This window comes from Fundulus heteroclitus, chromosome 12 (assembly GCF_011125445.2).
Source record: "Fundulus heteroclitus isolate FHET01 chromosome 12, MU-UCD_Fhet_4.1, whole genome shotgun sequence".
Classification (NCBI taxonomy): domain Eukaryota; kingdom Metazoa; phylum Chordata; class Actinopteri; order Cyprinodontiformes; family Fundulidae; genus Fundulus; species Fundulus heteroclitus.
In genome coordinates this window covers 14,661,412-14,681,478 of record NC_046372.1, presented here as the reverse complement: position 1 = coordinate 14,681,478, position 20,067 = coordinate 14,661,412, and the positions used below count along the sequence as shown (strand labels likewise).

At 40.7% G+C, this 20,067-nt stretch overlaps 2 protein-coding genes across 3 annotated transcripts in view; both read right to left on the bottom strand.

Annotated features, from left to right (window-relative positions):
- Window positions 1-1,188: 1,188 nt before the first annotated feature.
- si:dkey-283b1.6 lies at window positions 1,189-7,158 on the bottom strand. 2 transcript variants are annotated; one of them, XM_036144036.1, is made up of 4 exons: window positions 7,082-7,158; window positions 5,267-5,362; window positions 1,879-2,146; window positions 1,189-1,758 (listed from the first exon to the last, which is right to left on the bottom strand). In XM_036144036.1, exons 2-4 carry the CDS (start codon window positions 5,293-5,295, stop codon window positions 1,636-1,638), a joined length of 420 nt encoding a protein of 139 aa, XP_035999929.1. In that variant the 5' UTR covers window positions 5,296-5,362; window positions 7,082-7,158; the 3' UTR covers window positions 1,189-1,635. The 2 variants fall into 2 exon arrangements, 1 of the variants encoding a protein (XP_035999929.1); XR_004932053.1 differs by lacking the exon at window positions 5,267-5,362 and having other exon boundaries at window positions 7,082-7,117.
- A 6,353-nt stretch (window positions 7,159-13,511) lies between these two features.
- The window catches only part of erap1b (endoplasmic reticulum aminopeptidase 1b), a 15,209-nt gene continuing 8,653 nt past the window's right edge, over window positions 13,512-20,067 (bottom strand). Inside the window, exons 11-19 of the mRNA XM_036144035.1 lie at window positions 19,453-19,610; window positions 19,265-19,344; window positions 18,964-19,147; window positions 18,110-18,266; window positions 16,298-16,482; window positions 16,054-16,215; window positions 15,804-15,944; window positions 15,536-15,617; window positions 13,512-15,385 (exon numbers count right to left, since the gene is read on the bottom strand). Of these exons, the coding sequence (XP_035999928.1) occupies window positions 15,215-15,385; window positions 15,536-15,617; window positions 15,804-15,944; window positions 16,054-16,215; window positions 16,298-16,482; window positions 18,110-18,266; window positions 18,964-19,147; window positions 19,265-19,344; window positions 19,453-19,610 (1,320 nt within the window). The 3' untranslated portion in view covers window positions 13,512-15,214. The remainder of the gene's footprint in view (window positions 15,386-15,535; window positions 15,618-15,803; window positions 15,945-16,053; window positions 16,216-16,297; window positions 16,483-18,109; window positions 18,267-18,963; window positions 19,148-19,264; window positions 19,345-19,452; window positions 19,611-20,067) is intronic.

Sequence of the window (20,067 nt, the reverse complement as noted above, 5' to 3'; positions counted from 1 at the left end):
ACGTGATCGACCAGCACAAAATATTGCATATGTATAAAGCGTAAAAACCAGTGATCCATGTAGGATTTTTATTTCATTTTAAAAAAGGCACGCATTCTTGATAATGAGGCACAAATAATTCAGTTAGTAAAGTCCACCCGTGTGTGATTTAATCACATCATAGAGAGAATGCTTCAGACGACTGTTAAAGATAATTTGTGAACAAACAGACTTATGGACACATGGGAACATAGCAGACAGATCAGGGATAAGTCCGTCAAGAAATTCAAAGCATTGATAGATTATAGAGAAATGTCTTAAACTCTTCAGTCTATTTTGAAAACACAGTACAAGCAGCCATTAGGCCCACTGTACCGCTGGAACTGCAGAGATCCACAGCTCAGGTGGGCTAATCGGTTTAAAGGACAGTTGTTAGTTAAGAGCTCCATAGATAGGGTCTTCATGGAGGAATACCAAGAAGGAACAATGTAGAGGACACAGCATATATGATAAGACAGAACTTTTCTGAAAATGCTATGTAGAGGAAAATTAACTCTGCCTGTCACCTTAAACGCATTATATTCAGAGATAAAACAAACCTGCTGTGGGCACGTATTTCTTTAACCTAGACGGGACGCTCCTCAGAGCTTGTGGAATGGATCAAGTCAAAGCATATTTGGGTGCTAGAATGGCCTAGTCAAAGTTCAGAACCTGTGGCGAAACTTTTAAATTGACATTTACAGACGCTCTCAGTCCAATCTGACTGAGCTGCAGCTAGCATCCAAAGACTTATTGGCAAAAAATACAAGTCGGCAGAAATGCCAAGCCAGTAGAGGAATACCCAGAAAGACCTCTGAACTACCTTTTAGCAAAAGGTGGTTCTGAAAATGTTGCCTCAGCTTGGCTTTTTAAAAATCTTTTGGAAACCACACATCCCTTTGCTCGTCATTATGTGCATCCCTTGGTGTTGATCAATTACAAAATCATCCCAGTGAAATACCCTGAAGTTTGTAGTTATGTGGCAAAATAAAAAGTTCAAGATGTTTGAATCCTTTTGCAGGTTATTCTATATCCCATTGAAGCTTGACTCTGAGCTGAACAATCCACCTCCAGGACAATAGTTGATTAATGCTAAGATAATATTTAATGTAAATCGTCTGCGCACATTGTGAATGTTTGAAGAAAATTAGACTCGTGAAAAACCAAAACGACATCCTGTTCAGTTTATGAACGTGTTTATGCTACATACAAGCGCACAGACAGAGACCTTTTGTTCAGAATCCAATCATTAAAACACCACAGAGCTGACAAGAACGGTGTCAGTTTGTGACAACAGGCCTTTGACTGCAGGAAGAAATAATTTACCAAAACTCGTGAAATGAACGCCTCTTCAGCCCATAACGTCCGGGCACAAAGTATCCTCACACAAAGTATCGACAGAATCCTGAACCTCCTCAAAACTTCTCGTTCTCCGACGCAGTGATGGGACAAATACTTTATTAAATATAATAAAAATAATAAAGTGAACTGAACTGAAATTGAAGCAACAATAGAAAAAAAAAACAACCCAGAATGTAAAAAAAGAAGGGGAAACGTTAGAAACTGTAGGAAGGCGGAGCAGGATTGTCCATGATCACCAGGGTGAAGCTCCTGCCTTTATGGATGAGACTGGACTTGCGATAGGTCCACGTTTGTCTGAGTGGGTGGTTGTGTGCTTAAAAAGTCTGGAATGTGATGTTCTGTGTAAGGAGGTGGGAGATCATCCGGTTTAATCCCCAACTGAAAGAAAAAAAACAGAGAGAAATCAAAGAAGGATCAATCAGAGCGTTACAGATTAAGTCTGACAAAGTAGACCTTCAATCACAGCGTCTAATTGGACTTCCACAACATCGGAATCACCTCGTTATAGGATGGCGGGGGCTCATAGCGGGCGGCGGTGCTGTATCTCGGGGGGTTGAGGTGGTCGCTCCCGTGCAGGTCTTCGCTGTCCTGCCGTGAGATGCTCCTGGGGAAAGGGATGAAGTAGATGGAGCGCAGCTGGCTGTCCTGCTCCCTGCGGTGTTGGGCTTCCCTCTCGATCTGCTCCTCTCGCAAACGGGCGCACGACCTGCAGAAGCTGGTGCAGAACAGGATGCCCAGACCGAAGCCCAGGAAGCCCAGGAAGACCCTGATGAGAAAAAGATGAAGGAGTGTGAAAACCAAACAAGATTGTGATCGGCCAGTCCTTTAACAACAGCTTAGATACACCCCCACCCCTCCCAATTTATTTCTTTTTTTTAGTTGGGGTTTTAGTGTTGTTCCTTTTAATGAGAGAAGCTGATTAAAAACTATCCACCTGCAAAAATGGCCAAATAGTGAGGTCAAGAGGCTTCTTTAAATCACTGTAACGCAGCTAGAGTTTGTGCACGGCAGGAAATGCTCACTTTTTGTCATACATCTTGCCTGTTTTAGTTGATTTTTTGGGGGGAGGGGCTGGCTTTTTTTCTACACACTGTTCAGCTCCACTCCATGTGAGTGAGCAGACAAACCCGCCGTTATCATAATGACCTCCACTAGTTCCACCTGTTGCCATGCCTTTAAGTACCTGCCTCCCACAGCCATTCTCTGCCAGATGGTCTTCCAGCCCAGAGTGAGTTGCTTTCTTCTGACCTGTTTTTGTTCCTGGATTCCCGGTTTTCCCTGGCCTTCACTGGATACCTCATCGGCCTCTGATTTCTGACCACAATTCCTGTCCAGCCCTTTTGGACCCGTCTGCCTTCTTCTGCCTGCTCTGTGTATGACCCAAGCCCGTCTAACCGTCTGTTCAGGTGTAATTACCTGCTGCTCGCAGCCTGTTGTCAGCCCTGACTGTCTCCAGCTCCTCCTTTCTGGACTTTTGCCTACCAGCTTCCAGTGTTTGTTTTCTGTTTTTATTTAAGCTATTAATAAACCTTTGAAGAACACGTTGTCCGGCTCAAATATCGGGTTCTCTCATTTGCTGCTCATTACACTTTTTGATATTTGGCATATTACGGCACAAGGCATTAAGGCACTGCCAACTGAACACGGTGCACGCTTCATAGTTTATTCTCGCTTTAAATTTTACATTGTACCTGTAAGAATAACACCTGTGTTTTATTTCTCAAATTGCTCAGTATGCATATATTTTACTGGTTGTTTAGTTGCAGTTTGTCTGTATTATCCATTGCGGGGTGTGCTACTGATTTTCTTAATAATAATAATAATAATAATAATAATAATAATAATAATAATAATAATAGCCATCTTTATGTCATTCTAATGAAATGTGTCTTCTACGTTTAACCCATCTCTTAGGGAGCAGTGGGCTGCCACTGTCCAGCGGCCAGGAAGCATTCTGGGGTTGAGGTCTTGCTCAGGGACCCAGAGTGGCAGTCTGTGGGAGTCAAACCAGGAACTTTGCAGCTTCTCCAGGATTTAAGCATCATTGTGAAAGAGGTCTTGATCCCAGTTGGTCTTTTAGCTGGTTAAATAAATGTTTGATTAAAAAATAAATAAAAAATAGGCCTACCGTAACTCTGCAAAGCAGTGAAGCTTAGCTTTATGAAGAGGAACACGTGTATTACGGTAGCACAAGGCATTGGCTGTGATCTGAACACATGCAGAAATGTTGCCTCCGCACAGATTTTAGCTTTTTAGTTTCACGTTACGAGCAGGCCTACTGCAGAGCCATGGGGACGGACAATTTAAATACAGCTTTACAGAATTTAGAAGTTCACATGCTCACGGCGCATGAATCCAATCACAGGAGTTGATGCACATGTGGGTGAGAAGAAGTGGGGAGGGGATGTGGATAAATGTGCTGATTGATAAGACAGCAGACATTTCAGGGTTTTAAAATATGTTTTACTATAAACTGAAAGAAACTATATTTAATAAATCTCACTGATGGAGTTGAAAATCTCAGATTAGCCTGCATGAAGGACCAAGTTAATCCAAAGCAGCTTCATCCAAGCAAGAGTGAGTAGCCTAAGACATGCTGAATAAAAACATCTAAAACTGGCAACTTTGCTAAAAATTACTGGTTATCAGCTTTGTGTATATTAGATTTTGTTGTATCGACTGTCAAAAGGACTTTGAAATTTGAAGTTTGGTTTATTACATTCACTCAGTTCTCCTGTCATTACTATTCAGCTACTGTTAATGTTCATAGTTTATACTCTCAAATTATGCATGTTTCTTATGTTGCTGTTGTCGTTTACCTTTGACTACTTTAGTTTAAATAAATTAATAAGTACATGTTCATTTTTAGGATGTTTTTGCTACCCAGACATTCGTATTGCTGCCTCTACGAGGAGCGGTGAAGGACGGTCAAAAAGAAATTAAACCACCAAAGGAAAGCTGAAGTGCACGCTGTTCCAAAGGAACACTTAGCAACGGACTCTTTACCAGTGGCGTCTCTGGCATGATAAGTTAAGTGGAGAGCAAAAACTCAACACCTGTTAGCAGCAACTCATTTTCTGCGATGCGTACAGCCTGACTTTGATCAATCTGAAATTAAACAGATCAATTACCATAAACCAATACACCAGAAAATCCATTTTACAAAGGCTAAATAAAAATTTTATACATAAAATTATAAATAAAGGCTCACTAATATTGTTAATTTATTAATCATTTAAAGCACTTTGCATTGAAATATGCCATACAAATACATTTGCCTTGCCTAGATGGTCGCACTCACACTATCCGGCAGAATGTAAACGTAACGTGTGCATGTCAGCATCAGAGCTTGGGGCCACAGGGTTTGTTCCACACAGGTATCCCAAAGACAGCATGGGAAGAATCGACCAATCCCGGAGCGGGTCCTTACTGATCCATATCAGCTGATGTAAGCGAGAGGTTTTCCGCTCTCGCTTCTGGATCTTAACCTCGCCGCATGGCTTTGCGTACGAGAGTCCAGTTCTGAGGCTAGCTACTCTTAACAATGCACACTAATGAACATGTGTTTCTCTGCGTATTGTTGTTTTATTTTTATCTGTAGATGCCAGTTCATCAGTTGATGAATTTAACTCACTGTTAGTGAGTGATATGTTTTTATCTGAGCCTGTAGGGATGATTTTGATGTTGTGTTGAGTAAATAAAATGTCTACACTCAATTTCTCTTTTTTATCATAAGTTGTTTGTTGCACAAAGTTTCAGCCATTGAAAAATAGTGGTTCAAATAAATCCCTAAGAGCCTAAGCACTTTTTTTTTTATATTTATGCCCATAATGACGGTTTGCAGTACAGACAATACAAATTAGAGATGAACAGAGATGTTTCTTACTCTAGATAAGGAAAGGAGTCTAATATCATTCTCTAGATGGATGGGTCACACCAGATGGATCAAAATGGAAATGGAGCCACCGACAACAGAATGAACCTAAAAAGTAAACACGGTTTAAGCGATTTCATTGCAAATAACATAATGAAGTCATTTCAAAACCCTGATTCCCTTGAGCTGATGATCAGCCACATGGTACTTGGGCTCTTACACAAATCAGCCTTGTTTTATCCTCTGCCCAGATCAATAAAAAACACACTTTGTACTCACAAACCCATAAAGGCCTTGTCCTCGACACATTGATGCAAGACGCTTTTATTGCCAGTTGATACCATGCGAAAAGATATGATAGATGTGTGGAGGCTAATGTCTTACCAGAAGCAGCCGGTCCTGCACTGACCTTAAACTAACAGCAGTCACTCAGTTTGGCTACACTAGTTTATTATTATGCCAGTATTATATATGTATATATATATATATAAATGCAACAATGATAACTTTTTGCTTAACTGTGTTTCTATGTGTTCCATGTCAGCACCGTCAGAGAAAAGTGAGACAATACCTTAAAAGGAGGTCGGGCATTAATATCTGTTAATAAGCAAAAAGAATTTAAACAAGCCTGCAGGAATTTCTGTTCCTTGGTCTTCAAGATGCAGCATAAGTTTATAGAGCATCCCCTGGCTTTGAACATCTCACAGAGCGCTGAGAGAACCGTCCATCTAAACTGATAGGCCAGACAGGGAGAGCAAGGGAGTAGCCAAGAGACCTGTTTTGACTCTGGAGGAGCTGCAAATCCCCAGCTCAGGTGGAACAGAGTGTCGACAGGATGACTGCTGATTCTACACTTCAAAAATCTTGCCGTTATAGACTAGTGGCAAGAAAAAAGGTATCAATGCTTTTAGCAGTTTCTGCTGAGATGAAACCAAAGCAAACATTTTTGGCCAACGCTCTCTATCTAGTCTGGCTGAGCTCGAGGTATTTTGTACTCCAAAACGGGCGACGATGTCAATCTCTAGATGTGCAAAGCTGGTGGAGAAATACCACAAAACACTTGCAGCTGTTGTTGCAGAAGACGACTCTCACACAAGGTTTACACTGGGGACTGAATACAAGATCACTCCACATGTTTTCAGGGTTCTATTTTCAACCTAAAAGAAAACATTCTCCTTCCACTTAACAATTATGTCATAAAATCAAATTTTTTGAAATTTGCAGCTGGAATGGGTAAAAAGTTCAAGAGGTATACAAACCTTTTCAAGTCACGGCTATGTATATGAACCGTTATATCCCACTTTAGGGGTCGTAAAAACTAATAACTCAAAGGTGAAAGTGCAGAAAGATTTTGGTCAATCAAGATAAATAGTTTTCAAAGTGGTTTGCGTTTGCTCTGCAGGCTAGCGCCGTGGTTATCCCAGATTTTGATTTGACGCCTTATAAAACAGGCAGGGAAACACAGGATATAAGGAGAAATTTCTTAATTTGATTTCAAACACCACTGTCAGAAATCTGTGAAAACTATTCACGTTTTGAAGTAATTCTTATATGATTTCTAACAAACTGAACAGGCATTTGACAAACGTAGCAGGACAAAGCAATAAAATACATCACTCATTGTATAGCTGAGGGCAAAACTCCCAGCACCTGATCAGTGAGCACATAGAAACCAAAGCAAAGTCTGTAAATACGCACTGAATAAACAGACTTCTGTGATTATGTTCCGTTCGACAGTGTTTCAGATGAAATTCGATCGGCTTCTTGTGGCGAAACAAGCTTCGGGTATGGAAAGCAGAAGCTAAAAGGTGAGTTTCAGGCTCTTACCTTTATGCAATGTGTCTTTTCCAGGTGTGGAGCTGAAAGGGCAAAATCACTGGAGCAGAGTGCAGTTTTTATTGTGGGTGTTGCTGACGAGGGGGTGGTGTGTGTGTGTCTGCGGGTGTGTGTGTGCGTGTGCACGTATGTGCTGTGTGTGCTCATGCGTGGGAGCAAAGGCAAAGCCACGTTTGTCTGCCACTAAAACGCATTCAGAACTCATCATCCTTAGTTTTGCTCGTTCATCTACCAAAAGCCGTACAAAAAGGCCTAAATGTAGACGCTCATATGCAGCACACATACACATTATGTGAGCTGGACGGTGTGTTTTATTAGTTTGTGGGGGGAAAAAAAGGTTCCTTGGGAGAATTTATGGCATAGGTATGATATTTAAAGAAGCAGGCATGCTTTTTTTTTCTCACAACAAGCAATTAGCTAAAGGATTTAAGAAAGAATTCAGGAAAATGCATGAATGAAAAGGGCGTCCTGAGCGCTAACGTCTAGTGTCCTCTGTGTTCACAAAAGGTCATGATTTGACCCGAAAACACGGCCCTTTGATTCTCTATCTCTTACCGCAAACAACGACCTCTAGAAAGTGGGCAAAGTTTGAGTTATTTACGGAAATCAGACTGATGCCAGCCCTCCTTAAAATAAATCTAACGTACAAAGCTAGTTTAAAGTTAGAGGGTGAAATTCAGACTCCTTAAACATAATTTTAAAGATTTAGCCAAATCTTTTAAATCACCAAAAAAAAAAGCTTTAATATCAGTTGAAGATAATCTGAAGTTTTCAAACAATGATTTTATATCTTAATCTTATAATACCATAATCAGAATCAGAATCAAGTTTATTGCCAAGTAGGTTTGCACTTATAAGGGATTTGACTTGGTGTTGATGATGCAGACAAAAAATAAGAATATAGTAAAATAAAAAGTAAAAAGGATATATATACAGAAGCTATATACACTCAGTAAACTGTGCGTTAATGTAACACAGAAGTTTGTAAGTCCTGAACAGGGGGAGAGAGACAGTGTCCAGTTTCACAGGCGGCTCCTGGCCTTGTTCATGAGGCTGGTAGCAGATAGGAAAAAAATGTTTTTGTGGTGTGAGGTTTTGGTCCTGATGGACCGCAGCCTCCTGCCAGAGGGAAGTGACTGAAATAGTCTGTGACTGGGGTGAGAGGGATAAGCCACAATCTTCCCTGCACACCTTAGAGTCCTGGAGGCGTACAGGTCCTGGAGAGATGGAAGATTGCAGCCAATCACCTTCTCTGCAGACCGGATGACACGCTGCAGTCTGCTCTTGTCCTTAGCGGTAGCACCAGCGTACCAGATGGTGATGGAGGAGGTGAGGATGGACTCAATGATGGAGGAGTAGAAGTGCACTATCATTGTCCTTGGCAGGTTGAAGTTCTTCAGCTGCCGCAGGAAGTACATACTCTGCTGGGCTTTCTTGGTGAGGTCCTGGGAGATAACAGTTCCCAGGAAGTGGAAAGACTCCACAGTGTCAATGGTGGAGTCACAGAGGGTGATGGGGGTAGCTGGGGCTGAGTTCTTCCTGAAGTCCACAACCATCTCCACTGTTTTTACAGCGTTGAGCTCCAGGTTGTTCTCCCAGGTCACCAGATGGTCAGCCTCCCACCTGTAGGCGGACTCGTCACCACCAGAGATAAGTCCGATGAGACTGCTGCAAAGTCTTTTCAATAATAGACAATGAGAGTTTAATTGCTGCCAAGGAATCTTTGACCCCTCCTAGAGCATTTGTATTACCAATTATTAGGCAAGTCTTATTTTTAAGGATTATTTTCATTCATAATTAACTACAATGCTCTCGGTTAGTCCAAAACTGTATACAAACATCAAATAGGCATATTTAAGAAGGTATAAGTGTGGTTTTGGCAAAATATGTGCAAAATATTGGGGTAACTAAAACTTTCACATCTCACCTTTTCACAATCATTTGTTTAAGTGAGAATTATCAACAAACAACTCAAAACTTTCCAATAAACATTTCTGACGTAAAAAAGTAGCAACTAGTTGAATTTACTTGGTTACGTCTGACTTAAAGTGTTTTCAGGTTAGGTTCACGGTTGATTCTTCTTAAATATTTCACTGTTAAATCTTTCTTAACACATTTCTTGCGACCATGTTGACTATTTGCAACAAAACGTTTGATAGTTCTGTGATCACGCCCCAATATCTTATCAATTTCCAGAGTGATGCATCACTGTGAGATCCCTTATGTAAGTATGCCTAAAGAAAAGAAGCTGCATGATAATTATGGACATCTTGATAAAGGGTGTTGACCTCCTCATGCTACACCCTCCCTCAATACACAGATACACATCAACTGCTATGCCTAAACTTATTAAGCGTTCAAATTTATCCAGCTTGGAGTTCGAAAAAATTGCCTAAAAATTATGATATGGTCAAAACACTCTCCTAATAATTGTGCACACAGATCTGGTGCACAAATATTTATTTATTTTTCGAGTTATACAGAGTGGTGGACTTGCTGCAAAACTCAAGTGCTCAAAAGATAATGGCTAGATTTTTCTCATTCAGAATTCATGGTTCATTCATTTAAGCTAAGTAGTTAAGGTGCTGAAGCAGCAAAGCAGCTCCACACCACCACACCGCCACCACAGTATTTGACTGTAGGTGTGATGTTCTTTTTCTAAAACAGATGTAACAGGAAGCAAGCTTTCTGATATGGTTGAGTTTTGGTTTGGCTTTGTTTTTCTGTTATTTTAATTTTTTTCATCTCTTTTGGGTTAGGTTTGACTTTATTTATTGTTAGTTTTCAGTCATCAGTTATTTTCTGTCAATTTTCACTTCACCTCTTCAGCAGTCAGTCACACCTGATAATCATTTACCAGTCAATTAGCCAGACCCTTGTTCCACCTGTGAAGTGCTCTATTTAAACCTCCCTCTGCCTTCAGTTCAGCACTGGGCCGTCATCATTCCACACCTCTCCATGCCAGTCCCCGGTTTGCCTTGGAAGCTTTGTTTTGCTCCTATTGTTAAGGTTAGTCCTGCCAGTCACTCTAAAGACTGTTCGTTCACTGTTTGTTCCTGGAGAGGTTCTGCTCTGTGTCCTGGTGTCTCCAGAGAACTGCTAACTGGACTAGCCATCCTGGAAAGGCTCTGCTCTGTGCCCTGGTGTCTCTCAAGTTCTGCTAACCTGACTAGCCGCCCTGGTGAAGCTCAGCTCTGTGCCCTGGTGTCTCCAATGAACTGCTAACCTGAGTGCTATGAGGCTTGCTAGCCGAGCAGCACCTAGCAAGTGTGGACTCTCTGTCTCCGGGCCGTCAGCTCCTGCCATCACATTCATCCCTGACCTTCTGCAGTCCTGAACCTCCGGTCTTCATCACTCACCACCCAGCATACTTCCTTCAATAAAAACTCAAACTTTTAGTCCCGTGTGTGTGTCCTGAGTTCATCGGTAAACAAAACCCTGACACTTTCCAAAAATAAAAAATAAAATCCCCTTTTGTCTCACCTGTCAACAGGATATTTAGGTGGAAGTCTTCCATGGAGGCCATTTTAGATGTTACTCTGGTTGTTCTGATGCTTCTCCGATGAGTCTTCACGTTTTGGTCGGCTTTTCACTTCTTGGAAGGTTTGCCATGTTTCACTGGTGTCCCAAAGTCTTAGAAATGCATTTATAATTGGACCTTTTCCAGACTAACCGATGTCAACGACTTTGTTTCTTCTTAAGAGCCACAAATTTTAGTTTCTTAGCCCAGTTCATGTTGTCATACGAGCTCGGTCTGTTTCTTCGCTCCACAGGCCTGGCAGTAGTCAAGGCTGGGCGTGGCGAGTGAATTCAAACCAAAGAAATATAAAAAGATGTCTTATTTTCTCAGTTTATATTATCTGACATTCTAATTTGCTTCATGATCTGGAACAAATTGTGCAAGTCATTTCCCACAGCACTATAATACACAACAAACTCAAAGATCCTTGGGAGGATGTTTTAAATGAGAACATTTAGATTCAGGTTTGGCTGCTTCCTAGAGAAGTAGGTAATTTCCTTAGAGCCTCACTTCCCGCATTGATAATAATCCAAACTTTTTTTTTATCTTTCTGTTTTTTCTTACTGAGCAGCAGAGCACATAGAAATATTATGATCAGAGCAGCCCTCTGAATGAGAAGCCAATCAAAACAGCGGTGAAGAGTGCAGATGTGCACAGGTGACTTGCATAAAAAGAAAGCTGTAATGATTAAAAATTGACGTCACATATCAGTAAACTGTCGCACAGTAGGGGGGAAAAAAAAAACTCATAATGTTTAGAGGAGTGTTAGGATACAAAGGTTGAATCCACCTATCACGAAGTGAACATACAAAGTTTATGTAATTACCAATGGTAGCAGAGGCCTTTGCTCTCAGACTGCGTGTTAACTATGGTTCCTGGAGGGAGATCTTCCCTGTAGATAAAGTTTACAGTTAAAGTAGCTCAGTCTCTCCTGAGATCTAAAGCTCAGGTTGGACAACCTGAGCTTGTACAAGTCATTCACCCCACAAAGCTGGCGAGAAGAGATTATTGAGGTCACTTCAAAAGAAGTCCTTTTTGCAGTTTATTGTATAAAAACAAGCAAACTTGTCGAAGAAGCGGTTCTAAACAGATGAGACAAATATATATATTTTTTTAGCAGCATGAAAAACACTATGTGCAAGGGTCAACTAACAATGCACATCAGAGACAGTAAGAAGTTTATTAGTATGGCACATTTCAGCAGCAAGGTGGTTCAAAGTGCTTTACATCATGGAAACTTAAAAACATCATAAACACATCATAACGGTCACTGGTTGTGAGAACAGTAACAATCATTAAATCTTATCAGGTGAAAACATCAACACACATGAAATATGTCGGTCAATGGTCCTGTTCTTTTGGGCTGAGAGCAACTCTGAACAGGTGAGTTTTTAGCCTTCATTTGGGCTGATTTGCAGTTTTCTGGAAGTTTGTTCCAGATTTGTGGAGCATAGGAGCTAAATGCTGCTTCCCCGTGTTTGGTTCTGGTTCTGGTTCTGCAGAGTAGACCAGACCCAGAAGATCTAAGTGGTCTGGAGGGTTGATACAGCAACAACAGGTCTTTGATGTATTTTGTGCTAAGCCGTTCAGTGATTTATAAACCAACAGAAGTATTTTAAAGTTTATTCTCTGAGCTACAGGGAGCCAGTGTAAGGACTTTAGAACTGGGGTGACGTGCTCTATCCTCCTGGTTTTAGTGAGAACACAAGCAGCAGCATTCAGCTGCAGTTGTCTGATTTATTTTTTTTTGGGCAGACATGTGAAAACACTGTTGCAGTAATCAATAAAACTAAAGATAAATGCATGGATGAGTTTCTCTGGATCTCGTTGGGACATCAGTCCTTTAATCCTAGAAATGTTCTTTAGCTAGAAGAAGGCTGACTTTGTAACAGTCTTTATGTGTCCTTGAAGGTTCAGGTCTGACTCCATCACTACACCCAGATTTCAGGCCTGATCACTAGTTTGTAGTTGTAATAACTGAAGCTGCATATTGACTCTAGTTCGTTCCTCTTTAGGTCCAAAGATAATAACTTCCGTTTTGTTTCTGTTCAGCTGGAGAAAGTTTTGGCACATCCATGCATTGATTTGTTCTAAGCATTCAATCAGTGCATGGATGGGTTCAGAGTCACCTGGTGACATCATAATGAAGAGCTGTGTATTATCTGCAGAGTTGTGTTAGCTAATCTTGTTTCTTGTTATAACCTCAGCTAGAGGGAGCATATAGATATTGAATAGAAGAGGTCCAAAGATTGAACCCTGTGACACAAAGAAGTCCCTGCTCTTTAGGATTTGAACCAATTGAGTGCTGTACCAGAGACTCTGACCCAGCTCTCCATTCACTTTAATAATACATCATGGTCAACAGCGTCAAATGCTGCGCTGTGGTCCAACAGAACCAGAACTGTGGTTCTTCCACAGTCTGTATTTATGTGGATGTCATTGAACACTTTAAGGAGGGCGGTCTCAGCAATGTGGTGAGCACAGAAACCAGACTGGAAAACATTAAATTGGTTGGTCATTGTAAGGAAGCTATTTAACTGTTAAAGAGCTTTTTCAATAACTTTACTGATAAATGGCAGGTTGGAGATTGGCCTGTACTTCTGGAGATGTGATTAGTCCAGATTGCTCTTTTTAAATCAATGGTTTAATAACTGCTGTTTTTAAAGCCTGTGGGAAAACATCTGATGAGAGGGATGCATTTAGAAGATGCATTATGTTAAATAAAAGCACAAAAAAGCAGTTAGAGGCAGAGAAGGACCAGGATGACAACCCTTACCATACATCTGAAGCGACAATGGTTTAGATCAAAGCATATTCACGTGTTTGAAAGTGATGGTCAAAGTTCCCTTAAGTTATACTGAATATATAAAAACTAATTTTAACAAAGCACAGGGCAAAGAATTATTGAAGATGAAACAAACTTTATTCTTCCAAAATTTCATTCAATGAGCATTTTTTTCCTGCCTGACATTGCAAAATCACGACACAGTGAATACGAATTAAACTGTATTTTTTAATGCGTCGTGAACTTCACTGTTTTTATTTAAAATGAAAGCATGTTAGTAGCGGACTGCTACACATAAGAAACTAACTTCGCCTATCCCCACTTCTATAAAGAAAAATATTAATCACTTTTAAATCCCAAAACCTTTTTTCCACATAAATTCTTGTCAGTTTTTTAAGTGACAAATGTTTAAAAAAAAAAAAAAAACAGATCAGAATCCCAAAGAAGGAAATCACATTTAACTTATGCTCTGAATAGTAAAAATCTCAGCTAATCATAGAAAAACGTTCAGTGAAACAAACAGCAGTTTATGAATAGATTTCTGTATACAACTCAATTTTGTGTCAAATAGTTATTCATATATTTTAATCCTGTTAACTGAAGACAAAAGATACAAAAGTTCATTTTGTTTTCACCTAATAAAAATCTACAATCTTCATTCTTTTCACATTTTTTTTTGTTTTAATGCTTTACAATCATAAAGCATTTGTTGCACAGTGCATTTATTTTAACATTATTTACAGCATGTTGTCGCGTTCCTCTGTAATAATGCAGCTTAAATCCAATTTTACTTTACAAAAGCACAACTTTACATCATAAACACGCCTTTCTATACCAAAACACGCGCTCAGAAACAAATAGAGGCAACTCTGAGCAGATACCCAGGCACAGTGTTTGCGGCTCTGACAAAAACCCTAATCGTTAAGTTATAAACTGTTATTTCTCAAGTACAGTGATTTATTTTTTATGTGAAGCATTTTTGTTCCTCACAGAAAGAAAACATATTCTAGGGTCTATTTCAATATACCTGGTGGAAAAAAAAAGCACATTTTTAAAACTCATGAGCTACTATTTTTAGTGCAAAAATGTTTGGAGATTGTCACTGATCATAAAATAACTGTCATTACAAGATGGGAGCATCTGCTTGATGTGAGTAACTCATAAATGGACACATTTAGCACTGGTCAAGGGTCCACCCTTGCAAATACATTTTATGGGCTGCATTAAAGATTGCGCAGGCATTTTTTCCCTATTTTTTTTTTTTTTTTTTTACATTCTATTATTAGTACATTCATAGATTTAATAAAATAATGATAAACCCTCTTAGCTTACTATACAGCTTTGATTGATTTCTGGGTAAATTTGACCTTTTGCCTTTATTGGGCTGCTGGCATTGAGCAGAAGACTCTAAGACCATCTTGCATCAGACTGTGACTGAATTCACCTGCAGCTAGAGCACAAACATATCTAGGTACTCTATATCTGCACAGACTGGGGTTGGAAGAAGGTGCGGGGTCAGTGCAATTTAAAATCATGTACATGAGGGACTCACATCTGGCAGCAGCTTGCATAATGTAATGACGGTTACCCTGTTTTCACCTAAGTGATTTTAGTAATAGTTTGGAACCAAGAATATTGCCTCTTACTGTACTCCTTAATCTGGACTAGTCTTTACAATTCCAGATTAAAGACCAGCTTGGTTCAGAATCTGTTGGTGGAGGTTTGAAGCACCAACCAAGCCACCTATCAGGCTCCACCGCTGGACCACAAGCCAGCTTCTGCTCAACAGGGGGTAAAAAAAAAACAACTCCCGCTAAGCCTATAAATCTTCGTGAGGTGCTTTTTTTTGCCGCTTGTTCAGCCAAGACTGTAGCAGAGGAAGGTTGGTGTCCGTCCAGCGGATGTTATCCTCAATGGTCTCGTAGGTCTGCTGTATACACCTCATCTTCGACCCCGCTTCCTCCGTCAGCGAGTCGAAGAAGCTCCGCACCTAAGGGAAAGGAATGGTTGAGGGACTCAAACACATTGTTTTCTTTAATATGTGTTCAAATAAATTCAATTCATCCTTTCATTAACAAAAACACTTAAAGACAAAAGTAAATGAAAATGTTTTTGTTAATACCACATAATGAATATTTACCTCCTGAAGCATCTCCCTGGTCGAGTACTGGTTGGTCACACCAGTCACCATGTACGATACAGAGTGGGAGCCGAGGTCAAACCTGTTTTATTAACACAAACATATATTGGTATTATGTAAATTTAGACGTCCAGGCTAATTTAAGATGCTGCTACGTCAAATAAAATGTCACAAATGTAAAAAAAAAAAAAGCTCATCTCATCTTAGAGGCAGCAATTTTAATCAAGGGAAGCTAAAAACCAGGGCTGATGAAGTAAAGAGTACTGACTTCTTGATCAGGGTGTGCCAGTTGGCTCGGAGGAAGTCCCAGGCCAGTTTGTAACCATGAGGGTTCCTTCCAACGGAGACAATCACGTCTGGGAGGTCATGGGTCTTCATCACCTCACCATGCAGACTCTGCTCCATCATCCTGGAGATGGGAAACAAGGAGAAGATTTTAAAGAAGAGCTGGGTAAACCCCCCCCCCCTTCTTTGATTAACTTTAGCTGATGTTCCAGTTTGTAAACTCTGCTGCTCACCACTTGAGCTTATCCTGCAGATGGGTGATAGTCATTGCAGACTTTATGCGGCTCTTGACAGACATCTGCATAGATGTACGGTACTTCTCAAAGAGGAAGTCCCACCCCTCTGGTGACCGTGCTCCAATCACAAACACAGCCATAGTGATGTCAACAGGGAGGCTACAAGAAGAGGGATGCATCCGAATGAAAACATGCTTTGACAGTGCTTTTTCTTTCCATATACGTTCTTAATTCTCCTGACCTCATGGTGCCATCTGAATCCTTCCATTGGTTAAACAGCCGGGTGGCTTTGGCTACGCAGGGAGGATACTTCCTGACACAGGCAAACAACAGCAGGTAACTCCTCAGCACTCGCTCAGACACCGAACCCGAGTCACTCCACTCTTGCCGATCGATCAGGTCCCGGAACAGATCCACGATGTAACCCTGAGGCACCATAAACAGTGTGTAAAAATGTAATTAAAGCATACAATCTATTAGGCCTTCTTTACATCGGATTAAGACCACCCTGCAACTGCCAAGATCTCCAAGACCAAATTTAGAAATCCAGATTTTTGTGTGAGCACAGCACTGAGTTTGACATCCTGTGCAATACTTTCACCGTGGCACAGCACTCTGTGTACATATTTTAACAGGGGCGTTCTGAAAGAATTATTCATATATATTTTATATTTTTTAACACTGGGACTTTATTAAAGGGGACATATCATGCTTTTCAGTTCTTCCTTTTCACATCTAAATCACTCTATATGTGGTCTATATAAAGTGGAACTGCAACAGTGGTTTGAAATCCTTGTTAATTTACCCCCACATTCCCTTCTTTTTACCCCTGTTCTGAGGTGCGTCTGAGAGCAACTCGTTTTGGTGCTGTCTCTTTAAATCTAAAGGAGGCACTCCCCGCCCCCCTACAGGTCGCAGAGCGTTCCACTTCACCTCAATCGGCCATTTTTGTAGTATGCTGGGGGACGGTGTGACGAACAACCGAACATTTTGACTTACTGTATTGATTTGTATCTTCGGCACCCTTCTGCGTGGACTACAACACCGCTCAGATAAATAAAAATGGTGGATTTGTGAAATTGGTAAACTGGAGGTCCATGACCTTGTTTAGCAGTTCTGCACTAAAGACTGTGACATAATTGTTAAAAAAAAAGCAATAGAAAACTGAAGACCTTGACAAATACAACCCAAAAAGAATACAAGGATATAGACACAGCACCTGGAAGGACTGCATTCAGATTTTCTGCACTCCAAAAGTGTAAACAAAATGTATTTAAGGGATAAAACAGTGGATCACTGCATGATATGTACCGCTTAAGTCACAATATTATAACGCCATACTGAATTTTAAATTGGCTTGTTTACATTTATTGTACAATAAAAACTATGAGATGTTCCTAGCACTTTGTCCTCCTTATCTTTATTAATTAATAAATATGATGCCAGGGTTTCTCTTTGACAGCATGACACATACATTTAGCATTTGAACAGCAGCTGAAAACTCACAGGATCCCCCAGCTTTTCAGCAACCTGCATATATGCGCAATTTGGAGGTGTGGGCACATTTCTCAAGTTGGGAACTGTACTTCACTGGGTGTGACGCACATACCAATCTCTATGTACAAGGGGCTTGAATGGGACACATTTTTTCCTTCTACTGTTTGATAGCATGCATTAGTTTGTCAGTGGAGTGGTCAGTTTTGTGTCAGCCACACACATAGCAGCCAAAACATCAATGTTTTACAAGAAATCAGGTTACTTGGGGTGCTGCCAGTACAGTGTGGTGTAGTAAGGTTGGAGACGTGGCATGAGGCCATTGTTGCTATCAGGCTCCGCCCCATTGTGCAACACATTCTTGGTGCACACCCAGAAGACCTCTCAAAGACTCTACGGAGACCATCCACAAATTGGGGAGACTTTTGTTACCATGTTGCGGTCTTAGTCCGGTGCAAATGGGACCTTTAGATATATCTCAACATTTCTTTTTTTTTTTTTTAGTGCTGATAAGCTTGAGATAGCCTTGCTTCCAGAAATATTACAAGAGCCGTCTTACTTTCATCTGGTTCTCCAGCACAGTCATGTCTCTCTTCTCCATCAGTTTGTAAAGGGGCACGAGCTCTCCGAAGCCCTGGGTCACAGCCATGATCTCAGTCTCTTTGGAGAGGTAAAGGGACAGCTCCAGGGCCGTATCCAGCCTCACCTTCCCAACACTGAAACGCATAGAAGGAACTTTATACATCGGCACTGACGTTCCAATAGGGCTGGACGATATGAGGGAAAAAAAGCATACAGATCAAATAGAAAATCATATTGATTGATATGGATAATGGTAAAAAAAAAAATGATCTGAAAATGTATTTTATGTGCAGCCCTGGCTATTTTATGCTGTTGCTTAGTGACCTATTTTTATATAAAGAACACACAATCATTGAATTCAAACTCAATCCTTTATTCAACCAACTTTTTACCAAAACTGTAAGTCTCTCTGGACTGAAAGTGCAAAGACTTGCACTCTCTGGACTCTTTGAAGGGGGCGGATTTTGGTGACGGAACGTCCCTGGATCTGCGTCTGTGATTGGCTGGGAGGATGTTAATGACTGTAGTATTAACCTACATGATAGGCTAGAATGTAAAAGGAAGGAAAACTGTTCTTCTATTGAACTTTTTATTGAGCCTTTTCTCTCTATTGTACCAAACGTCTAATCGATCGATATATATATTGATACTGAATTATCGTCCAGCCCTATGTTCCAATCATTTTATTTTATTTTACATGAAGGTTTAGTCAAATGTTCCTTATGTAAAATGTATAAATTATCAAAATATAACCAACGTTGCATTGCATTAGTAACCCAGATGCTTTGTGTTACAGCACTACACTACGTTGTTTCCTAGTGAGAGACAGACCTGACCAGCTGGAAGACGTTCTGGATGAGGCTGGCCCGATCGTTGCCAGTGATGGCCGTGTGGTTGTACTGCAGCAGCTTGATGATGGAGTTCCAGCCCTCTCCGGCATAGTGGACCATGTAGTAGCCACTCATGTTTACGTTAAACTTCACCCAGTCCACGTCCTCTGGCAGGTAGAGGACATCTAACATGCAAACGGTACAAGAAACGTGTGACGTGAGGAGCGCCTGCTGAGTTGAAGTTCTGTGCATATGGATGAGGTGTCTGAATCTGACAATCTAACGATCATCCAAGTCCTCACCAGTCTTTGTCTTGAGAAGGAAACGGTGGACCGTGTTGGAGGCACTGGTCATGTACGTTAGTGGGATCTGCCACAGGAATCTAATGCACAAAAAAAAAAGAAGAAGAAATAATACAATCTGAGGTTTTTAAACAATATGGAATGTAAACAGGAAGCATTAATACGTAATCACGTGCGATATCTGTTACCCGTCAGTGAGCGAGGGATTGTCTGTCCTCAGGAAACGCTCCTGACTCAGCCTGACCTCCCGACCTTTGACCTCTACAGTGACCAGCGGGAAGCCCTCCTGCAGCGTCCAGGTGTCCATGATGGCCTTTACGTCCAGCTCATCGTCAGAGTACCACTTCTAAACATGGTTGGAAACACATCACATTTAGATAGGCAGTTAATTACACCAGATCCCTGATTTTACTGTTTTATTCGCAGCATTTTATGATGTGACTAAAAATCGCTGAATTGAAAAAAAAAACAAAACCCCTGACATTTAATATAAAAAAACAAACTAAGATTTATGATAAAAAAAAGTAAAGTTTCCTGGGAACCTTTAATTAATGCCATAAAACAGCCTCATGTCAAACCTACCATTACACACACACGTTACTGGGATTGTAACAGGAACTGTGTGCTTTGTTTGGACTAAGACTAAGATCTGCCTCTTTAGCAACAAACACATCAGATGGGCTTTGCATGAAATGAAGGATGAACATGTGGTAAAGCACCTAAAGCCTACAGTTAAACATGGTGGAGGGTTTGTAACGCTATGGGCCACTGGCTTTTCTAACGACCCTAAGATTTTTGATGAC

Excerpts from the sequence above, each read along its gene's own strand:
- si:dkey-283b1.6 (XM_036144036.1), bottom strand. The coding sequence starts at position 5,295 with ATGATATTAGACTCCTTTCCTTATCTAGA. Across the intron at positions 2,147-5,266 it reads GACTCCTTTCCTTATCTAGA|GGTCTTCCTGGGCTTCCTGG; the intron begins GTAAGAAACATC and ends TTTTCTCATCAG. Across the intron at positions 1,759-1,878 it reads CCCCGCCATCCTATAACGAG|TTGGGGATTAAACCGGATGA; the intron begins GTGATTCCGATG and ends TTTTTCTTTCAG.